Consider the following 19,272-nt stretch of genomic DNA (forward strand, 5'->3'; position numbering starts at 1 on the left):
TGGAAAGAGTTAGGGAGAAAAAAACTAGCACAAGGCAAATCACTTTTGCGTCTTCTTATGGTACTGTTCTATGATCCATCGGATACCCGATTCCGTCCCTTCCTTACCTTCTTTGCACCAGTAACGACGATGATTTTGGCCTTATCTACACCGTCGCTAGCGGCAGATTTGAACTTACCGCTGTATTCCGCCAGTTTGCTGCTCTGCTGGCTCCTTCACGTCGTCGCCCTGGTAGTCCCAGGTTCATACCCAGTCACTTTGCGGTGGACTAAACTTCTATACAGGATCTTCATAACTACAAAATTAAGTAATTTCGATTGGAGAGGACTCGCTATGTAAAATGCCTAACAAAAAGAGAAGTGGCATGGAATTATGCGCACACGCAAGCCTTGTAAGGCCTGGGACTTGAAAAGAGTTCAGGCAGTGTGGAAGGGATGAACGAGGGGTGGAGGAGAATCGAGGTGCTTGTTCTACGCACAGTTTGAGATCCTAAGCTTACGAGCTTATATTAACTTGATTGTTCTTATTAATATATGCGGGCTCACCTGCACCGATAGCAAAGGGCTCATGTACAGATCACAAATCGATCGAAGCCTCCACAAATTCCACGCCCTGGTCAATGCAATCGATCACAAGTCTTCTATCCTCTCCTAGTGCCAATCTTCCCACCCAGCTTGAAGATTGCAGCAAACTTCACAAGTCTTCAAGCTGGTCACTGCAATCTTCCACGCCCTGATCGCTGCAAACTTTACAACTCCTCAGGCTGGGCTTGTAAAATATAACTCTCCCGTTGTAATGTATGTCTTGCCAGAAAATATTGAGGCTTGGGAGAAACATATGCCTTCGCACAAGTCGATTCTCACGCTTGGGCTCTCACGGATGAAAAGGGCATGCTTTGACGTGATGGGAGGGAAGGAGGAGCTAGAGGGATGCAATACATAAGAAATGAACAAGGGAAGGAGGAAGAGGTAGAAGGGAAAGAGGAGAAGCTGAAGCAAGGAGAAGTAATGCAGCAGAAGAGGAGCTGGAGTAACGTAGAGGAGAGAAAGGGCAAGGGGACAGGGTAGATAAGACTCCGTAAGAGCACAACCAATCAGAATAAACTCCTCTTGATATAATTGGATAAGACGAGATTAGAGATAAGTACATGATTTAGCTATTTAAAATTTATTTATTTATATTTTATAATGTTAAAACCTTCAATAAAAATCTTTGGAAACTTAAAAACGTTTGTTGTTAAAAATTTTCGAATAGTTATACGTTCAAATCCCATTCGTTCCCTTAAAATAGCTCTATGACCTTAAAACTTTCAATTCCTAGAAACGTTTTGAAATTATGGGAACCCTTGAATACACCATGCAAACAATTCCATTGTAACTTTTTACAGGTTTTTCATGAACACTGGAGCAATGCCATCGACCAAGATGTGTGACTGTGCCATATAAACATAAAGGTCCCCATGTAGTGTGACCTAGGGAATGAGATGGGAAACAAAGTTAAAAGTGTACACATGCAAGTCTCCATCATGCAACAAGGTGGTTAATCATCAAAGATTTGCCATGTGAATGAACTTAGTTGAAGGATTCCATGGTACTTAAATCCATCCTTGAGAAGGTGAGGCTCTGAGCGAGAAACGGTGGCGAGGAAGATGAGGGCTGCCATAGCCCCTCCAAGCTCTCCGCCGCCGAGGGGCAGCTGTCACCTTCATGAAATCCAAGTCTCCTTCAGGCTCCCCAGCTGCAAAGAGGGCGAAGGATGACCCGGGGTCGCATGCAGCTGTCACTCAGGACTTGGACTAAGAGGAGGACATGGATGTTGCAGAGGACGGTGGGCACGACTTTCAAGGCCTGTCAGATGAGATTTTTGGAGGCCTCGGGAAGCTTGCATTGGGAGTGTCAGATGACGTTGTTGTATTCAAAGCGTCTATCTCTAGCAACACGATCTTGCGGGAGTATGCTGAGTTGCGAGAGAAAGGTCTCTTTGTATACTTCATGGGGAAGATGTACATAGAGACCCCTTGGAAAGATGGAGATCTAGCCCCAACATGTGCAGATATGGGATCGTGTCCATCACTTATGTTGGTAAGGGCTTCTATCTTCAATGTCTATGCTCGGCGGAGCTGGTTGAAGAGGTTCTTGACAGAGGGAGTATCCCCTTTTACGGGATGGTTGGGTATGCCGTGGCGTATCACGCAGATTTTGATCCGACAACGGAGCTACAGAATGTATGCCAGTCTAGGTTTCGTTCCCAACCCTCCCCTTGATGCTTCGCCAAGTGGTTCCGGATATTGCTAGAGAACTTGGTCAGGTTATCTTCGCACCCCCCTGCGTGTAGTGGAAACCAATCCAGTCCCGAGACTCTGGGATATCTCTTAGAAGCCACCAAAAGTGGTTCAGTTGGACACTAAAGAGTTTGAACCGGTTCGCATCAAGGTCCGGTTCAATCCCTTGCCAAATGCTTGCTTTGCATGCAAGGAGATTGGTCACTATGCAAGACAGTGCCCTCGGAGGACTAACCAAGAGAAGCAACCGGAACCCTAGAAAGAGCCTCAGATGATGGACATGCAGATTGAAAAGCAGCCTTAACCGACCCCCAAAAGCAGTGAGACTCCACTCGAAGCCGGAATCAAGAGTAGGGCCCCTCAAAGGCCAGCTACGAGTGCGGCTGCTGTCCAACCACAGAAACCCACCCCGCTTGGCACTTTGGTTGCAACAAACCAACTGGTCTTGCCTCAGAGGTTGGGGCTCTTGGAAGACGACATGCGCAGTTTTTCCAACAAGAAGACTGGCCACAAGGAGAACCTGGCAACAAAGAGCAGTGGGAAAAAGGGTAAGGCCGGAAGGCAGAATTCCTATGAGGTGTTGTGCAACTTCAACATTTATGATCATGCTGGTTAAGCTTCTTTCATAGAATATGCACGAGCTCGGCCTGAGAGCCAAGAGGTGGGTGGTGGCTGAGAAGATCAGGCAATGGAATGTTAACATGGTTTGTTTACAGGAGATCAAGCTAGATGAGGAAGAGGCCTCGTTCCTAGCCGCTTTGTTCAAAGGTTTTGATGTTTTCAGTGCATGCAAAAAGAAAGGGGCTTGGGGCACAGCAATCCTGTGTAAGAAAGAGCTTCAAGCCACGAAGGCGTTTGCACATGCAGCAAGCTCCGCTGTTGGAGCAAGTTTGGAGATTGAAGGCAAGTAGCTTGTTGTTGGTTCGGTTTATGCCCCAACAGATGCTGGAGAGTGTGAGATTTTTCGGGAATGGATGAGTGATGATGAGCTCGATGCAAGGGTGGTGCTAACTGGGGATTTCAATCACTCTGAGAGCCGCTCCAAGGCTTGGTCAATAATGAAGGAGAAGCACACAATGGTGGAGGCTCGTCAGTTAGGGATGCTTGACAATCGGCCCACCTGGTTTCACAGAAGGGGGTCCGGCATGCAAGCAGCACTGCTTGACCTGTGTTGGTTCAGTGATGGAGCTTCTTGGGTTTGCCCCCCCTGGGAAGGCGAGGTGGATCGCTCCCAGACAGTTTCGGATCACATGCCATGCTTGGTTTCATTTGTGGTAGGCAACAACCCGATTCGCAAGGGCAGACAAGTCTACAAGATGAATAGCTTGGTCTTCACAGAGGAGAATTGCAGGATCCTAGCATCGGCATGGAGACAGAGTGCTGTAGGGGAGCCAAACCCTGTTATTGCCTTCGACAAGGGCGTTGACGCTGTGACACGGGTTGCAAGGCAGCTGGGCAGGGCTGATGCGGGGCATCTCAGACGGGTGGACTCACAAGCCAAGAAATAGCTAAAAGTTGTAAGGGCTAAGGAAGACAACAGTGAGCATCAAAAGCCTTGTATGTCTCTAGGAAGGAGCCGCTAGAGTGGATGAGAGCCACAGGTATTCAATGGGTCCCGAGAGGATAGGTGATTAGGCACCTTGGGGTTCCGATTGGGATTGGTATCTCCATTAGGCAACGGTTTCTGTGGTGGTGGCCTAAGTTCAAAGCGAAAATCGAGGTATGGTCAAAAGTTCCCCCAAGTCTACTAGGGAGATGCATAGTAGTAAAACACAATTTGGCCCCATCCTCTTTCTATATATTGTCAGTATGTGCATTCTTCAAAACTCATATGCTGTAGATTGAAAAAGCACTAAGGCTCTGGCTGGTGGGATTGATCCTGAGTAGGATTCCAGCTGACTGGCCATCCAACCCTCAACCCTCAACTGGCTCCATAGCCGATGAGTGGGAATGGGGACAGGGAGTACCACTTCATAAGTTCAACGCGAAGATGACTAACATGCTACTTGCTTACAATGAGGATTGGTTTTAGAAGGCCAATGACAGATGGTTAAGATCAAACCCGGAGCATCTATGGAGGGGAAGATTCGAGCAGGCTTGGAAGGCCACCCCCTTCAGCAAGGTCAATTTTTTCATGTGGCGAATTGTTGGAGGTCATTTCCCGGTGGGCAGCCATGTCCCCTGGCTTCAGGTGGATGATAGATGTAAATTTTGTCGGTCCTCTGCTGAGACCATCACACATCTATTTTGGGAGTGCCCGTGGGTTCGAAATGTGTGGAGCATCGTTCGCTCACAATGTGCTAAGGTACTGGGCTTGGAGTTTATATCCAAAGGGGCTGCTATGTTTGGCGCGGAGCTCGGCTCGGACGGAACTGAGCTATGGAATGTCATTAGATACGCGACATTACATAGGTTATGGGTGGTCCGTTATGAGGTCTCAGTCACTAGGTTGTCTGTTCTTTCTTTGTCTTGCAAGCAAGTTGTTATGGATGTTGCCATACAGTGTAGGTGGCTTGTTGCCGGCTGGCCTAATGAGGCAGTTAGTGTATGAAATGTCCCTTGGCAAATTTTGAGTAGTAGACACTTTCAATTAAAAAGTGAACTTCGGTGAAAAGAGTACAATTGACAATTGCCCTCGTTTGCCTCAAGTTTCAAGTTTGAATTCTACCCCAAGGACGTGACCTCCATCCAACGTCCTGCTGGCATCAAAATTCAAGACCCACCCACTTGACCCACTTCCATGGGTCGTACCTTTACAGTCTACACTCCACCTACACCTGTCTTCATCTCTGGCGCCTCCTCCACTTGGCTACAGCTGCCGTTGCCGAGAGGGACCTTCAGCGAAGAAAATGGCGGCTTCTGGTAAAGTCAAGATGTAGAGCTGCGGCTTCCTCTAGCTCGGAAGATACTGAGAGAGAGGGGGAGAACTGCGAAGAGACATTTTGCGGCGGGGGAACGTATGAGAGAGAGAGAGTGAGAAAGAGAGACCAGAACCTGCCAAGAGAGGGGAGGCCAAGTAGGCCTGAGAGGAAGCCAGAGAGAGAGAGAAAGAGAGAGAGAGAGAGAGAGAGAGACAGAGTGAGATAGAGAAGTCTGACTAACCCGTCAAATATATTAAAGGGAAGAGTAAATGAAAGAGAGGCTGCGAACGCTTCTGAAATGGAGAATTGGGCGAAAGGAACAGGAAAAAGACGTCAAAAGGGAAGGGGGGCGTGCCATTGCCAAAAGAAAGAGCGTACGTAGAAAGGCAAGTATATGTAGAAAGGGAAGCCATCTTGGGTCAGGCAACAAAAAACGCGTACCGACCTCCTTTCGCCATCTCTTCTCTTCCACACAGGCCCACTCTTCCTTTCCAATACCACCCTTCTTATCCCCATGTGGATCTCCTTCCGATCTTGCTCTTCCTTAAATGGGTCTCTGGTTTTCCGGACCTTGACTTCCGTCCGTGGTTGATGCTGTGGAAAGTAGTCGGTGTAGATCAAGGCCTCAAATTTGAATTTCATTTGCAGGTTGATTTCACACCCCTGCTTCTGCAAAGGTAAGTTGAGAAAGACAGTATGACGGAGCTTCCTGACTAAAGAGAGGATACCAGGTTGGAGAGTCTCTATCTCATGGAGCGTTACGAGCTAATTGAGGAGATTGGGGCGGGCAATTTTGGTGTGGCAAAGCTGATGCGCAACAGAATGACTAACGAGCTAGTGGCTGTAAAATGCATAGAACGAGGTTCTAAAGTGAGTTTCCCACAAGTTATGAAATACTTGGCTATTGAATTGCCTAAGTTCGTCTAATCAACTCTCACGCTTATATATATATAGTCAATGGGAAAACAATCTTTATTTTCCGGCTCTGTAGCTCCCCAATTTACGCATGGTAACCAACGAAGCTTAAGCGTCAGATGAATGGCGGTCTCTATGTTCAAAGCCTTATTTTTCCTTGATCTTGCTGTTACGTAGATCAATGAAAATGTTCGGAGAGAGATCATCAACCACCGGTCTCTGCGGCATCCCAACATTGTTCGCTTCAAGGAGGTAATGTTCTGGGTGTTTTCTGCAAGATATCATTGTCCATTGTCCAGTGGACAGCTGTTGGGGCCTTCGTGCTCTTCATAAACGCTTCGACATAGTACAAGGTTCCAATTTCCGAAAAGGCTATCTGGTATGCTACAGCAGGTTTCTGGCTAGGAATGAAAACATACCCGGTCCTTTTATTTGCTGTCGAAGTACTGGGTCAGCATTCATTATATCTGGGCATAATTGCCTCTTTCGGTGACAAATAAAAAAAGAAAAAATGGCTGAATGCCTATGCGCCTGACCTCTGCAGGTGTACCTCACACCGTCACACTTGGCCATAGTAATGGAATATGCTGCGGGTGGGGAGCTTTTCGAGCGGGTCTGCAAAGCAGGGCGATTCACTGAAGATGAGGTTTCTGTTACTGACATATCTACCGAATGAAAGTATTTTATGTACACTTACTTTGGATAACCTCTCTTCAATCTGCTTGCTACAAAAATGTGATTGTGTAGCTGTTTTATTCCAGGCAAGGTTCTACTTCCAGCAGTTGATCTCAGGAGTGAGCTATTGTCATTCAATGGTACTCACACGTCTTGTCCTTCAAATAGTACATTTTCTGTGCATGCTGTATATGGGGATAGGAATTCAGTGAACATTTAGATTCCTTCTACGTGACTATGATGCAGGAAGTATGCCATCGCGATGTCAAATTAGAAAATATTTTGCTAGATGGGAGCCGGGCCCCACGAATCAAAATCTGTGATTTTGGGTATTCTAAGGTAATTAGGGCTTGCCATAAAAGCAGCGATGTGCTGTCTCTTATCTTTTAGCCTTTTTTGGCAACCAATTTCAAAAGATGATGTTTTCCTTTTCTCTTTGAATGGGGCACGGGGGCAGTCTGCTGTCCTGCAGTCACAGCCAAAGTCAACTGTTGGAACACCTGCATACATTGCTCCAGAAGTTCTGTCGAAGAAACAGTATGATGGCAAGGTAATTCTGATTTGTAGGTGACCTAGTTCTAATTTTTAAGGATCAAAAGTAGGCAATCTAATTTATCCACTGATTTGAAGTGTATGTTATTTTGGCTCTTACAGAGAGATAGAGAGCACGCACAGAGAGCAAGAGACAGAGTAGTGTGCAAAGAGAGAGAGAGAGGGGGAGGGGAGGGGGGGGGCGGGGATAACTTGAACTTGGTTGGAGTTAGGAAAAGTTAAGTCTTGGGATTGGGAGTCAGAGAGATCTAGAGGGATAGGATGTATACTAGATATGACAGATTTGGGCCTGCTGCTCATGTTGAGGGGGGCATTATGATGAGTCAATTCAAATACATTGGACAGCTCCTACATAGATTTTGTTTTGAGGACGATTTGGGCCTGCTGCTCATGTTGAGGGGGGCATTATGATGAGTCAATTCAAATACATTGGACAGCTCCTACATAGATTTTGTTTTGAGGACGGCAAATGAGTTTCTACATTTGTTGAGTTTGGTTTCGTTTATCCATGGGTTGAGCGCTTTGATGCCACACTCTATCAACAGGCTCTGATTTATATCTCACACATGGCCAGATCTTCAGTATGTCGTTTCCCAGCTAAGCATATTCATGCGTAGTCCTTTAATACAGCATAAGCAAGGTGTGAAGCATGTCTTCCAATACTTGAAATCAAGGTTTGGGCCTTCTCTATGGCCACCATTCTTCACTTAGTTTGCATGCTTTCGCAGATAGTGGCTGGGCTGGATGCAATGACAAGAGAGTGTCAAACAGTGGCAACTGTTTTATGCTTGCAGCTTCATGCATCTCATTTGGGAGAGACTAAATGAAATTGTATAAACCTCACAAGCAGTTGCAGCTTGAATGAAGAGAATGTGGACTACTTTTTGATTAGTGCTAGTGCTAGCCTTTGTCATGGTTGAGTCTTCCCTTCATGTCTGGAGTGCCGACCAGTATGAAGACCTTTGTATAAATGGATTCCAAGTATGTGTGGGTGTGTGGATTTGTATGTGTGAGAGGCTAGAGCAGATGTTTATACTATGCCCAACCCACTGTTGGGCATTGATGACGTCATTGGGCTGTCATAGTAGCTTGTCCCTGCTATACGTGATGGAGTTTATGGTTTTCAACCTTATGAGTGACTATCATGAGATTGAAACTGCACTATGTGTTGTGTTTTAGAGGATGAGTTTGGGCATGTTCTTGGATTCGTGTAGATATATTTATGGATCTCTTGGTTCGGTGAAGATGAGTACATGGCAGCTTTTACAGCCACGGTGGAATGTATCTGGCTACCGAAACTACTTGCAGATCTTAATGTTGGTTAGACATCTCCCAACATTATCTACTGTCGAGTGCTTTAGCCTTTGCACGGAATCTAGTTTTTCATACACGTACTAAGCACATTAATGAACTATGTCACAAAGAGACTATCAGCATGCGATATTCACTTGTCTTATGTTCCCGACACAAGACAATTTGGCAACCAAGGCGCTTCCACGACCCAAAGTTTGAAGCTTTTCGGCAAGCTTTACACTTGATTCCATTTGTTATGTGATTCTGCCATCCTTGTACCTCCATAATTTGCAATATCCTTTTGGATGAACAAGTGCAACCATGGCAGTAGTTCCAGGTGTCTTTGAGATGTTTCCAGAGTACTTCACCCATACTATGGAGGGCGTTGTGAGAGGTTAGCCCTCGGTATGGCCTTGTAGGTTAGTGCTAGCTAGTGTGTTAGTACTAGTAGTACATTTTGGTAAAGTCCACTCTTATGACATAATCTTGCTCCATGATTTGACCAATTAGGGTTTTAGGATTAGCTTTCATGACTTATTATCACTTTAGCTGTACATCTTACACTTCAGTGTTGCTGTAATACATTGGCTGTCCTTCTGGTTGTTGTACTTCTGCTCCAACTTCCATCAGCTCTGCTGCTGTAGGTTGGTTCTTGTCAATCGAAACTACACAATCAGCTAAGCCTCGGAAAGATGCTGAGATGTAATGTCGGAAAAGACCTCAAGTTTTATGACACTGCATTGCATAAGTCATTGAGTATAGCCTTGTACATGATGCTGAAATTGGGTGTCTATTACATATTTTACCTTTTGGTGGTTATCCATTGACTTAGCGGAGAAATTAATGAGAATATTGATAGTGTAGCTGATGTCCAGTGGTGTGTTCAAAGGAAACATCAGCTGTTGGTCTGATACAATTTGGTGTGAGTATTGATATATCCCTTAAGCACCATTTCATGAAAGACCATCATGTGCGCACACTGAGGAGACATTATGGGGGTGGAAACATGCCTTCAGACAACTACTTCAGAAGATAGGCCTGACGTCTCTTCAGCAAAGATGCACCACGCAAACTCCTAAAAGCTTCAAGATGGATGAACATCATTCTGAATAATTTTGCATGCTTCTCTTCTCTGTCTGCATGGTTTGGTTCTTGAGTGTGTGGTATGTAAATTGAAGGTAGCTTTCGTGATTTGGGTTTCTGTTGACAGTAATTTATCATTTTTTACTCTAAAATTTTCCAGTCATGCTATGGCAATTTACGAAGTTCCTAACGCCTATTTTTTCGTCTTATAGATTGCAGATGTGTGGTCCTGTGGTGTCAATTTATTTGTCATGCTGGTTGGTGCATATCCATTTGAGGATCCTGACGATCCCAGAAGTCTTCAGAAAACAATTGTTGTAAGTCTAGTGAGGCTTACCCCTTTTGATTCTGTTGCTTTCTCTGTGTGCTTATCACTGATCGGTATTTAAGATAAGCCGTTATGCAGCGCATTTTAAGTGGCCAGTATTCTATACCAGTTAATGTCCGCATATCGCCAGAGTGTCGACATTTGCTCTCATGTATATTTGTAGCCAACCCAGCAAAGGTAAGAACTTTGAGCTTTCTATTCCATGGTTAAATCTAGAGTCAGGTTAACTGGATAAGCTTTTTGTTCTGTTTCTTTTTTGGATTTTTTTGGAGAGATGTGTCATGGGTGTACTACTACTGAGTTAAGATTGCATGAGTGTGAACGTCCGCATCTGTGTTTCTTTGTGTAAGTTTGCACTCCAACTGTTGTACAGCGCATCACAATTTCTCAGATCAAAAGCCATCCCTGGTTTTTGAAAAATCTACCCAGAGATTTGGTAGATGTGAGCTACAACGATGACGATTCAAGCCATCCCCAACAAAGCATGGATGAAATTATGCTAGTTTTAGATGAAGCAAGGAAACCAGGACCAATGACAGGGCATACATTGGGGGATATCGATGAGTTGGACCTAGAAGGGGAAGCCGATCCTGACATGGAAGACATTGGAGGCTTCTTGCAATATGAGTGAAGAATAACATACGGTTTCTCGTGAGGCTCCCAACAGTTGCCATGGGAGCTTGCACTTGCTGCACTCTAGTTTACTTTTTTGGGATTCATTTACGAGAGTTCAATAGAAGAACAAGGAATCAATGCAAGACCCCTGAACTAAATATTGGGCATGTCAGCAAATTGTATTTGACAGTCTGTGGAAATGTTGCAGTGTGCTGACAACTGACAAATCGCTGTGGCTAATGAAAGGAAATCAATAACCTTGAAGCCAGTATGCACAATGGGCCCACAAGATTCCTTCTCAACATATAGATTTCTGATGTAAATGATGTTCCTTCTGTATTGTAAGGTGTACTGGGTATTTAAATAAATATGATTTTGATTGGAGGAAATATCAGGTTCGACCAGTTGGATCCTTCTCTCTCTCTCTCTCTCTCTCTCACACACACACACACACATACACACTCATGCATCATCGTGTGTTTGCTTAGATCATGTTGATGGATCTACATTATTTTGAAATATTACTTCTTTTTTATGGTTTGCATTTTTTATATTCACCTATTTTTTCACTTAAAGATGCACCATGGGGGGTCTAAACACATTCTATATTGTCGCTATGACCATTGATGCAAGAGCTCATTGCCATGGTGGCTGGCTTTGTCAGCTGACATGTTCTGGTCCCTATCCAACCCTTTGTTACTTGAATCACTTCTCTCTCTTTATGTTTTTTGAAATTAAAGTTCAAAGGAGCACAATGTATGCATGTGCAATTCAATAATAACCAACCATGTGCGAGGCAATTCCAATACTTTATGTTCCAAAATTTTAGTGGTTAATATATTCGGTTTTGTGTAAGTTTTTTTTTTTCACATGAGAGAGACTTCTATTAAGTATGAAAAAACCCGTGTGAGCAAGCTCAAAGCGAAAATACATCATGCTGTGCATGAAATAGGGAATAGAAAACTTGGAATGAGTTGGAAAGAAACCAAGGTTGAGGTTGAAAGTGCCACCTCAACCCTATTGTAGTCTCTAAGAAAAAGGGGGAACCCTTCCATTCCCTAAGGAATATAACCCTCTTGGTTGAGGCTGATCGGGAAGAACTTTGCACACTCGCTCAATTGGCCATCAGTGTGTGAATGGTGTCAGCCCAAATATTGGCCAGGGTGTGCGAGGGATGGACTTGAGATTCGTCTAAGGCCTCTATACATCTAGTCCTCCAAATATGCCAAGCAGTGATGCTAGCTAGTATCTCCCAAGCTATATCCCCATCAGCATGCGGTTTATAGCGGGAGATAGGCACATCCTCAAGAGAGCAAGTCTCGACTAGGTGATGTCAAATCGATATGCCCCAAGAAGCATCGTGCCACTTATAGAAGATCTGAGGCCCTGATAGGGAGAGCCAAGCCACTGATCCCCACGTCATGAAGAAATGAGAAGGAGCAAAAGTATTGAGGACCCTGGTAATTCCCATCCAAATGGCTCTCACATGCTTGCAGTCCCATAGACAATGTTGAATCGACTCATCAATAGACGAGCACCTAGGACAAGTAGGGTCTGTCCCAAAACTAGATCTCCACATGTTCATTGCAATCCCTCCATGAATAGAAAGCTAGAAAAATAGAGTGACCTTTCTATTTCTTCGGGATCTCCAAAGCCTCCACTAGAAGACTCTCTGCAAATCAGCAGAATCCTGATAACTCTCCCAATGAGGGGCCCTATAAGGTCTCCAACCTCTACAGCTGATCTGGAACCTCCTGGCATTACTGACCATGTAAGCAAAAAAAGGAAGGCTCTTCTCTTGGTTCCCTGCAACAATCTATTTCCACTCTCTTGGGTCCCACTAAAGAAACTTTATCGGCACTCCTCCAAAGAGCCACAACCTCTAAGAACCCGAAAGAGAGAGACGTGGGCTCGGATCAATATGCCATGCAAAGTCCTTGCCCTGATCCAAAAAGCCTATGATCTTGATAGGTTGAAAAGGCAAGCCCAAAAGAATATCCTCTAAAGAAATAACCAGCCTGCCACTTGCCTGTACATAAAAAACCAAGTCAATCTTGTGTGCTCCCAAAAAAGCTATAATCTGGAGAGGAATGCCTATCCTCGAGAAAGCTCCCATCCACACGGAGCAAACAACGGGTGTGTCATCTGTATCCACCCAGTTAAGGGGAAGGGTTGCATCAATTTGAAGTATCCTCCCTGTACATCCTTTGAGGTGACTAACTATTTGTTGTTGGCGGACTTTTGGAAGCCTCTTGAAAGCTTTCCAAGAACCTCAGGAGGTGGCAGGGCCTTGCTCCCACTTGGACCACTACATATAGTGAGACATACCAAGCTGCCTACAATGGTCATCAAGTATATTGTCATTCCACATAATCGCCTGCCTATCAATCTCTTTGATAGAGGATGGAGGAACTCGAAGGGTACTTCTGAAGCTGGCCCAAGCCTTCAAAATCGCAACCATAAGCGAGGAGGATGGAGACCTGAGGCGGGTTCAATCTCCCCCTGAGGAGGGGCTGCAAGCCTGAATGTCGTGAATGAAGAAGTTTTTCCAAGGCTCATCCCTAGGCATAAGTCCTCTAACTACAAACTTGCAAATCAAGGCCCTGCATCGCAAGTTTGGATCTATGATGTTTAGACCCCTCTCTTGTGTGGGAAGGATCAAGGTGTCCCAAGCTACTCTGGCAATAGGGTATGCAGTGCCATCTAGCCTGCTCCATAAAAAATTCCTGATAGGCCTTATGAGATGAGTGATACAATCTCTGGAACTGCACCGACAGGAGCACACATACCAAGCTATGTCCAGCAAAACCTGGTTCACAACCACCACTCTGGATGCAAGGTCCAGTCTAGTTGAACTCCAGAAAAGGAGTTTCCTCCTAATTCTCTCCAACAAAGGAGCAAACTGTTGCAAAAAAGAGAGGCCCAAACTCACCTGGCATCCTAGGTATCTGACTGACACAACCGTCTGAATCCAAGTGAAATCCAAATCAGCCCCCCAATCTGGAGTGTCATCGTCACAAATCCAAAATCCATTGGACTTGTTCCAATTGATGTTAGCAGCTGCTACAGTACAAAACAAATCCAAAGCTGTCCTAAAGGAAGTGAGAGTCTGAGGAGAAACCTCCAAGAAGATAGCAGTGTCATCTGCTAACTCATAATCCACGAGGTTCTCTTCCTGTCTGAGCAAAATTCTGAGCCCAAGAATGTTAGCTCAAGACTTGAGAAAAATGCTCATAGCCTCAGCCGCAAAGAAAAAAAGAAAAGGGGCTGTGGGCTGACCTATACAAGGCTGAGACCCCTCTGATCCAAGCATATGAAAATCCAAAGTGATGATGAAGGGTGCCCTCCAAGAATTCCCAGTCTACCCTATCATAGGCTTTTTCCAAGTCTAGGAGTAGAATTGTGAGCTTTTGACTACTTTGCATGGCCCACTGAGAAGCTTCCCAAAAGGATAATGTATTATCAAAAATGCTTCTGCATGAACAAATCTTGTTTGCATATCATGAACAAGATTAGGGAGTAAGGGATGCAACCGCAGGCAGATTACTTTCACCAGGATTTTATAACAAGTGCCGAATAGAGTGATGGGTCTCCACTGCGACACTAAATTTTTGCAACCCCCTTTTGGGATTAAATGTATGACACCCTCTGTAAGTGATCCAGGCATCTCACCGGAGTCCCAAACGCCCTGCAAGGCTGAGGTGATGTGATCCCCAATCATATCCCAAAAGGTTAAGCAAAAGGATGGTGTAAGCCCATCTGAACCTGGATATTTCCCCTTATGAAAGGCAAGAAGGGCAGACTTGAATTCTAGGTTGGTAAAAGGTGCATCAAGAGAGAGTCTCATATCTGGACTCACCAACCTAGGGATACACTGCCAAATGACATGTCTAGCATCATGTACAACCACACTACTAGGATTTGCTGAAAGAAGGGAGGCATAAAAATATGTAGCTATGCGCATGAACGACATTTGGATCTAACTGCAAAACTCTGTTTGAGTCAATAAGCTGAGAGACACCCTCTCTACTATGTCTACGGCCATGAGTAGTTATTGACTCTACCTCCTATTTGTACCCAGAAGGACTCTCATGCATGAAAGGAAAACTCTGTTCTCTGATCCAACAAAATATGTTGATCAACCCTTGCTGCAGCAAGGCGCTCTTGAGAATCCAAGCATCAAGTGGCCTCTTCTGCTCTTCCCTCTGCAAAGCTGCCAACTACTGGTGCACACCAATCTCTCGCCTGAGAATCTCACGTCTCCTGGTACTAGCAACTAGATGTGAAAAGTCGCTAATATCAAAGAGGGCTGCTGCCAAAAGTGAAGGGGAGGGCACTCCACCCTGCACATGAGAAACCCTAATCTGCAAAGATGCCTCTGAGAGGTCCTCCTCTACATAAAGGGTATCAGGAATCCTAATGCTAGCAGAACGTCCTCTCAAATGTGGCTCGGAAACCATTAGAATTACCGAAAAGTGATCCGAAGTGGAAACCCCAGGAGCAATGCAAATTGATCCTCCTCTATCCAAGGCCAATCATCAACATAAAATCAATCAATCCGTGCATGGATAGGCATTTGTGGCCTCGACCAAGAAAACAGGAGTGACTGTGACTAAGTGTGGAAAGCATCGTCAAGCCAAACATCTCTACCAATGAAATTGAAGAGGAAAGCATCCCACTCTACCCTCTCCAATGAATGGATGCCGCCCACTCTACCCCTTTTTTTATCTGAGGGTAACTCTACCATGTTGAAGTCCCCTCCTATGACCCATGAATCTACAATGGGGGCCCAGGAGAGCAACTCCTTCTGAAATAAAACATGATCCCCTCTGTTATTAGGGGTGTAAAGGTTGGAGTCCAACCTTGCAGGCCCCAATCAAAAGAAGAACCCACTGGGCTCTAGAGCATAAGGTCACACCATATCCGACAACCAAGGGGAGAAAAGAATACAAAACTGACATACAAGTACCTCCCCTAGTACCAAAGGCAGGTGACCAAAAGGTGTGACCTAAAAGTAGCTTTCCTAACTTTTTACAATCATTGGCATCCAGTTTGTGCCCCTGCAAGAGTAAAACATCAATAGAACCGCCAGTAACACCTGGATGAAGCTGATTCTGTATCCGCTGTCTGCGACAGTGATGAGGGACGCCACCAAGGCCCTGTATGTTCTAGCTAACAATCCTCATCGGCGGGAGGATGGAGAAAGGAACATCTTACCCGACCTAGTGGCGAAAACAAACTCCTCAATAAGGGAAGACCTCCCGCTCAAAGAGCGAGGGATTGATCCATGTGGTAGATAATCAAGAGGAGAAAAGACCCTACCACTTGAAGAAGAAGGCGCCCTGTCAACAGGAATGCCAATCAGTGCCTCACCAAGAGTAGAGGGCACAAAGTCCTCCTCGTGGAAATCTGCCAGGGCTGAAAAGGAGTTCTTGTGAATCAGGACTGACACAAGGGTGCGAGGGATCCCTTCAGAGGGAAGCAGATCAACAGGGTACCCAACCCCCTTCCCTCTATCCAAGAGGGGAGATGAAGACTTCTCTTGAAAACCCTTTGTCTGAAAAGCTGCGGAGGCCCCTCCAACCCGAGAATGTATGATGACAGGGAGAGGGGCTACCATTGGGATAGGGGAGGGGCGACCTCTGGGTCCAGGGGAGAGGCTACAACCGGGGCTGCAAGTGTAGTTGAAGCGTCTTGGACTATGTGAGCTGCAACATTGGGAACAACCAGGACTGGAGACTCCAAAGCTCATAAGGAGGTGGAGTCGAGGACGACAACCTCCTGAATTATCGGGGGTTAAGGGGGGATTTGAGCCCTATGCTTCACACACTTGAGCTCTACCACTAATCTATAGAGTAGTATAACATCTCTAAAGATAACTATAATATTATAAATGGTCTCTCCTCCCCCTCCCCCTCCCCCTCTTTTTTATTTTTTTTATTTTTTTTAAAAACATGCCGAATTTATTAAAGGGGTGGGTTCCTCCCCTGGAAAAAAAACCCAGTACAATAGAGATCCAACACCAAAACATGAAAAAGGAGATGGCCAAAACCGAGGATAGTCAGCTCGAGGCCTACGCAAGTATGCCCAAAGAAACTCAGAACAATTGATGCGTCACCGCTAGGAGGCTTTTGCTGTGGTGACGTCCTCCTTTGACCTGCTCACATTTCCCATATCTAGGAGGAGCATTGAGGTATATTGACTTGGGAGGTGTCTGTTCATGTCCACATATATGCCTTCAGCTATGCCGTAGGGTGCATCGTTAACCTAGAGACTACAATATCCATTGTGCTTTACAAACTGAATAATACAAAGAGGAAGCTACACTAAAATAGAGAGGGAACTAAATGATACAAAGATGAAACTACATTATGATACAGAGGAATGGTTAGCCATGATTTATTCATTAAGAAATATAGGCATTACCTCTTAGTAACCACTTCAACTTCTATGTTGATGACCAAGATGATGACCAAGCTTTGCTATATGTATTAAATAATTCCTATAGTGCTTGAAAGATATCTAATTGGCTTGATAGAGTTTGACTTCGTTGTGGTGGTGAGAAAAGGTAACTACACCTCCTTGTAGACTACCTACCAAAATTGATACTAGAGAAGAAGACAATGGAGTAGAGCGTGGCTTACTAGATGCCTTGTTGTCCAATCATATATAGTACTCCCAAACACTATAAGGGCATAGCTCAACTCTTGAGTTGTGTATTAAGATTGATAAAGGCGTACCAACTTTATCCAGTCATTGTAGGATCAATCTATGTCCAAGGATGGTCTACTTAGACATTGTAAGTCTAAGGAAAGGATGATGTGATAAGACATTGTGTAAGACAGAATGAATTCACTAGAGTATAAACTGAAGCTCATCAAGGAATTGAAAGAGGACATTTCTCATGAGACGTGAATACTCAAAAGGTTCCATGAAGGAAAAGAGGGCTAGATTTTTAAACCAAAGCTACGGTAGGATATACACCTTTCTATGATGACAAAATTTATTGATAAAGTAAACTCAATATCTGTATGTAAAAAATGATTCAAAACAAAGTTTTCATACAAAATGTTCATTACTAGAACATATGTTTTGATTCTAGTTTACACTTGGTTTATTCGTAGCAATTTAAAATCTCTTTTACTATATTCTATTCATATTTTATCGTTGGGGAAAGGGATAACAACCACAAAATAGTGGTGAAGGTTGTCTACCTCATGATATGAATAACAGTTCTAATTGTGTTCTACATGGGATTGGGGCAAGTGAGCTAGTTTGCTTCCAATCTTGAGATGTTGGGATGTTGCACATAGTTTTTGAACCCCATGATTCAATATGTATATATATGGTCTTTTATATGAACCTTTGATTGAATCTAACTTTGTGAAGGGAAGGATTAAATGTTATCATTATACGCATTCTTAATGGGTCTCCTAATCTTTAAAATTCCTAATCTACGCATTGAAGCATAGAATTTTGGTGGATCTAATTAACTTAACTAAGCTAACTAACCCTCCCTCCCCCTCCAACACTCAGCCTTCCGTTCCGCCTCACCCTCGGCCCCTTCCTCTCAGCCTTGCCCTCCACCCCTCAACCCCTGTCGGTGCTTGCGACATCCTCATCCATAGCGCAATCACCTCCCACTCCCTCCTCAACCCATCTCGTTCACTGCTGCCATCAATTTGCTTTCACAAAGCTCGCTCCATTCGCATCCTTCCCCTCACAAGATCTCTATTTCTTTCCCTGCTGCTTGCAGAGATCACTCCCTCACACGTCCTCGCAGCGATGGAGGTCTCCTCCCTACTCCCTGTGCCTCCAGTTTCCTCTTCTCTTTCGCCCCCGCTGTGGGTTCTTGACCTCGCAATCACCATTAATCATTGTTGCTGCGAAGCTCGCTAGAGCTAGCTGTGACCACTCCTTCTGGCTGTGCGACCACTCCCCTTCTTTCTGGCCAAGCCACTATAGACAAGATCCCACCTGCCCAGTCCCTTTCCAAGCATGACAAGGTCCCTCCCTCTTGGTGCCTCTCCTTTCTCCCTCCCTAACAGGTAGGTGATGCAAAGCTCGATATAGGCGAATGTAGATTATAGGAGTGAGTCAGTCGATGGCACAGGTGGCTATGGCGGAGGCGACATCACGATGGACTCCTGAAGCTTTTTAACAAGCTTTGGACCTCCATCTAGAAAGATTTCTAGATCCATTAATTTTTTGTGTACCTTAGATTATGAGTGTTTCCTTTTCACCCCTCTCACTTTCTCCTAGACAAATTAATGGATTTTTTTCTCTCATAGCTCCCTATTAGTGTAAGAGAAACATAGTATAACATTTTACTTGAGATATGTGTGAGAGTTTGGATGTAAATTTGGATTGGTATTACTAAATAAAAAATCAGGTTGAGTATTCATTATTCTAGATATTGATGATACAAATACCTTGTAAAGCGAAGACAAATTTATGAAAGAAAAGGATCTTGAAATTTAAAATTTGATATGACCTTCCGCCTATAGATAGATACTAGTACGGTATGTATATTTGGAATTTAGACCTTGGAATTCCAACGTATCTGTTTTGTTCTTTCTAAAAGGAATGAAAACTTAGAATTGGTAATGACATTGACTGCTATATTCTAAATAGTCAAGCTATCACCGCATTGAGATTATAATTTTGAA

The 19,272-nt window shown here is 44.5% G+C and overlaps 1 protein-coding gene across 1 annotated transcript; it reads left to right on the forward strand.

Annotated features, from left to right (window-relative positions):
- The first annotated feature begins 5,169 nt into the window (after positions 1-5,169).
- Positions 5,170-10,983, forward strand: LOC147898980 (serine/threonine-protein kinase SRK2A-like). The gene is made up of 10 exons (XM_087378095.1): positions 5,170-5,790; positions 5,874-6,012; positions 6,235-6,309; positions 6,602-6,703; positions 6,819-6,872; positions 6,979-7,071; positions 7,190-7,282; positions 9,873-9,977; positions 10,067-10,165; positions 10,362-10,983. The coding sequence occupies exons 2-10, from the start codon at positions 5,893-5,895 to the stop codon at positions 10,617-10,619; spliced, it is 999 nt and encodes a 332-aa protein (XP_087234221.1). The 5' UTR covers positions 5,170-5,790; positions 5,874-5,892; the 3' UTR covers positions 10,620-10,983.
- Positions 10,984-19,272: the final 8,289 nt, after the last annotated feature.

Source organism: Dipteris shenzhenensis, chromosome 8 (genome assembly GCF_047967505.1).
Source record: "Dipteris shenzhenensis isolate YYH24624 ecotype China chromosome 8, Dip_SZ_1.0, whole genome shotgun sequence".
NCBI lineage: Eukaryota > Viridiplantae > Streptophyta > Polypodiopsida > Gleicheniales > Dipteridaceae > Dipteris > Dipteris shenzhenensis.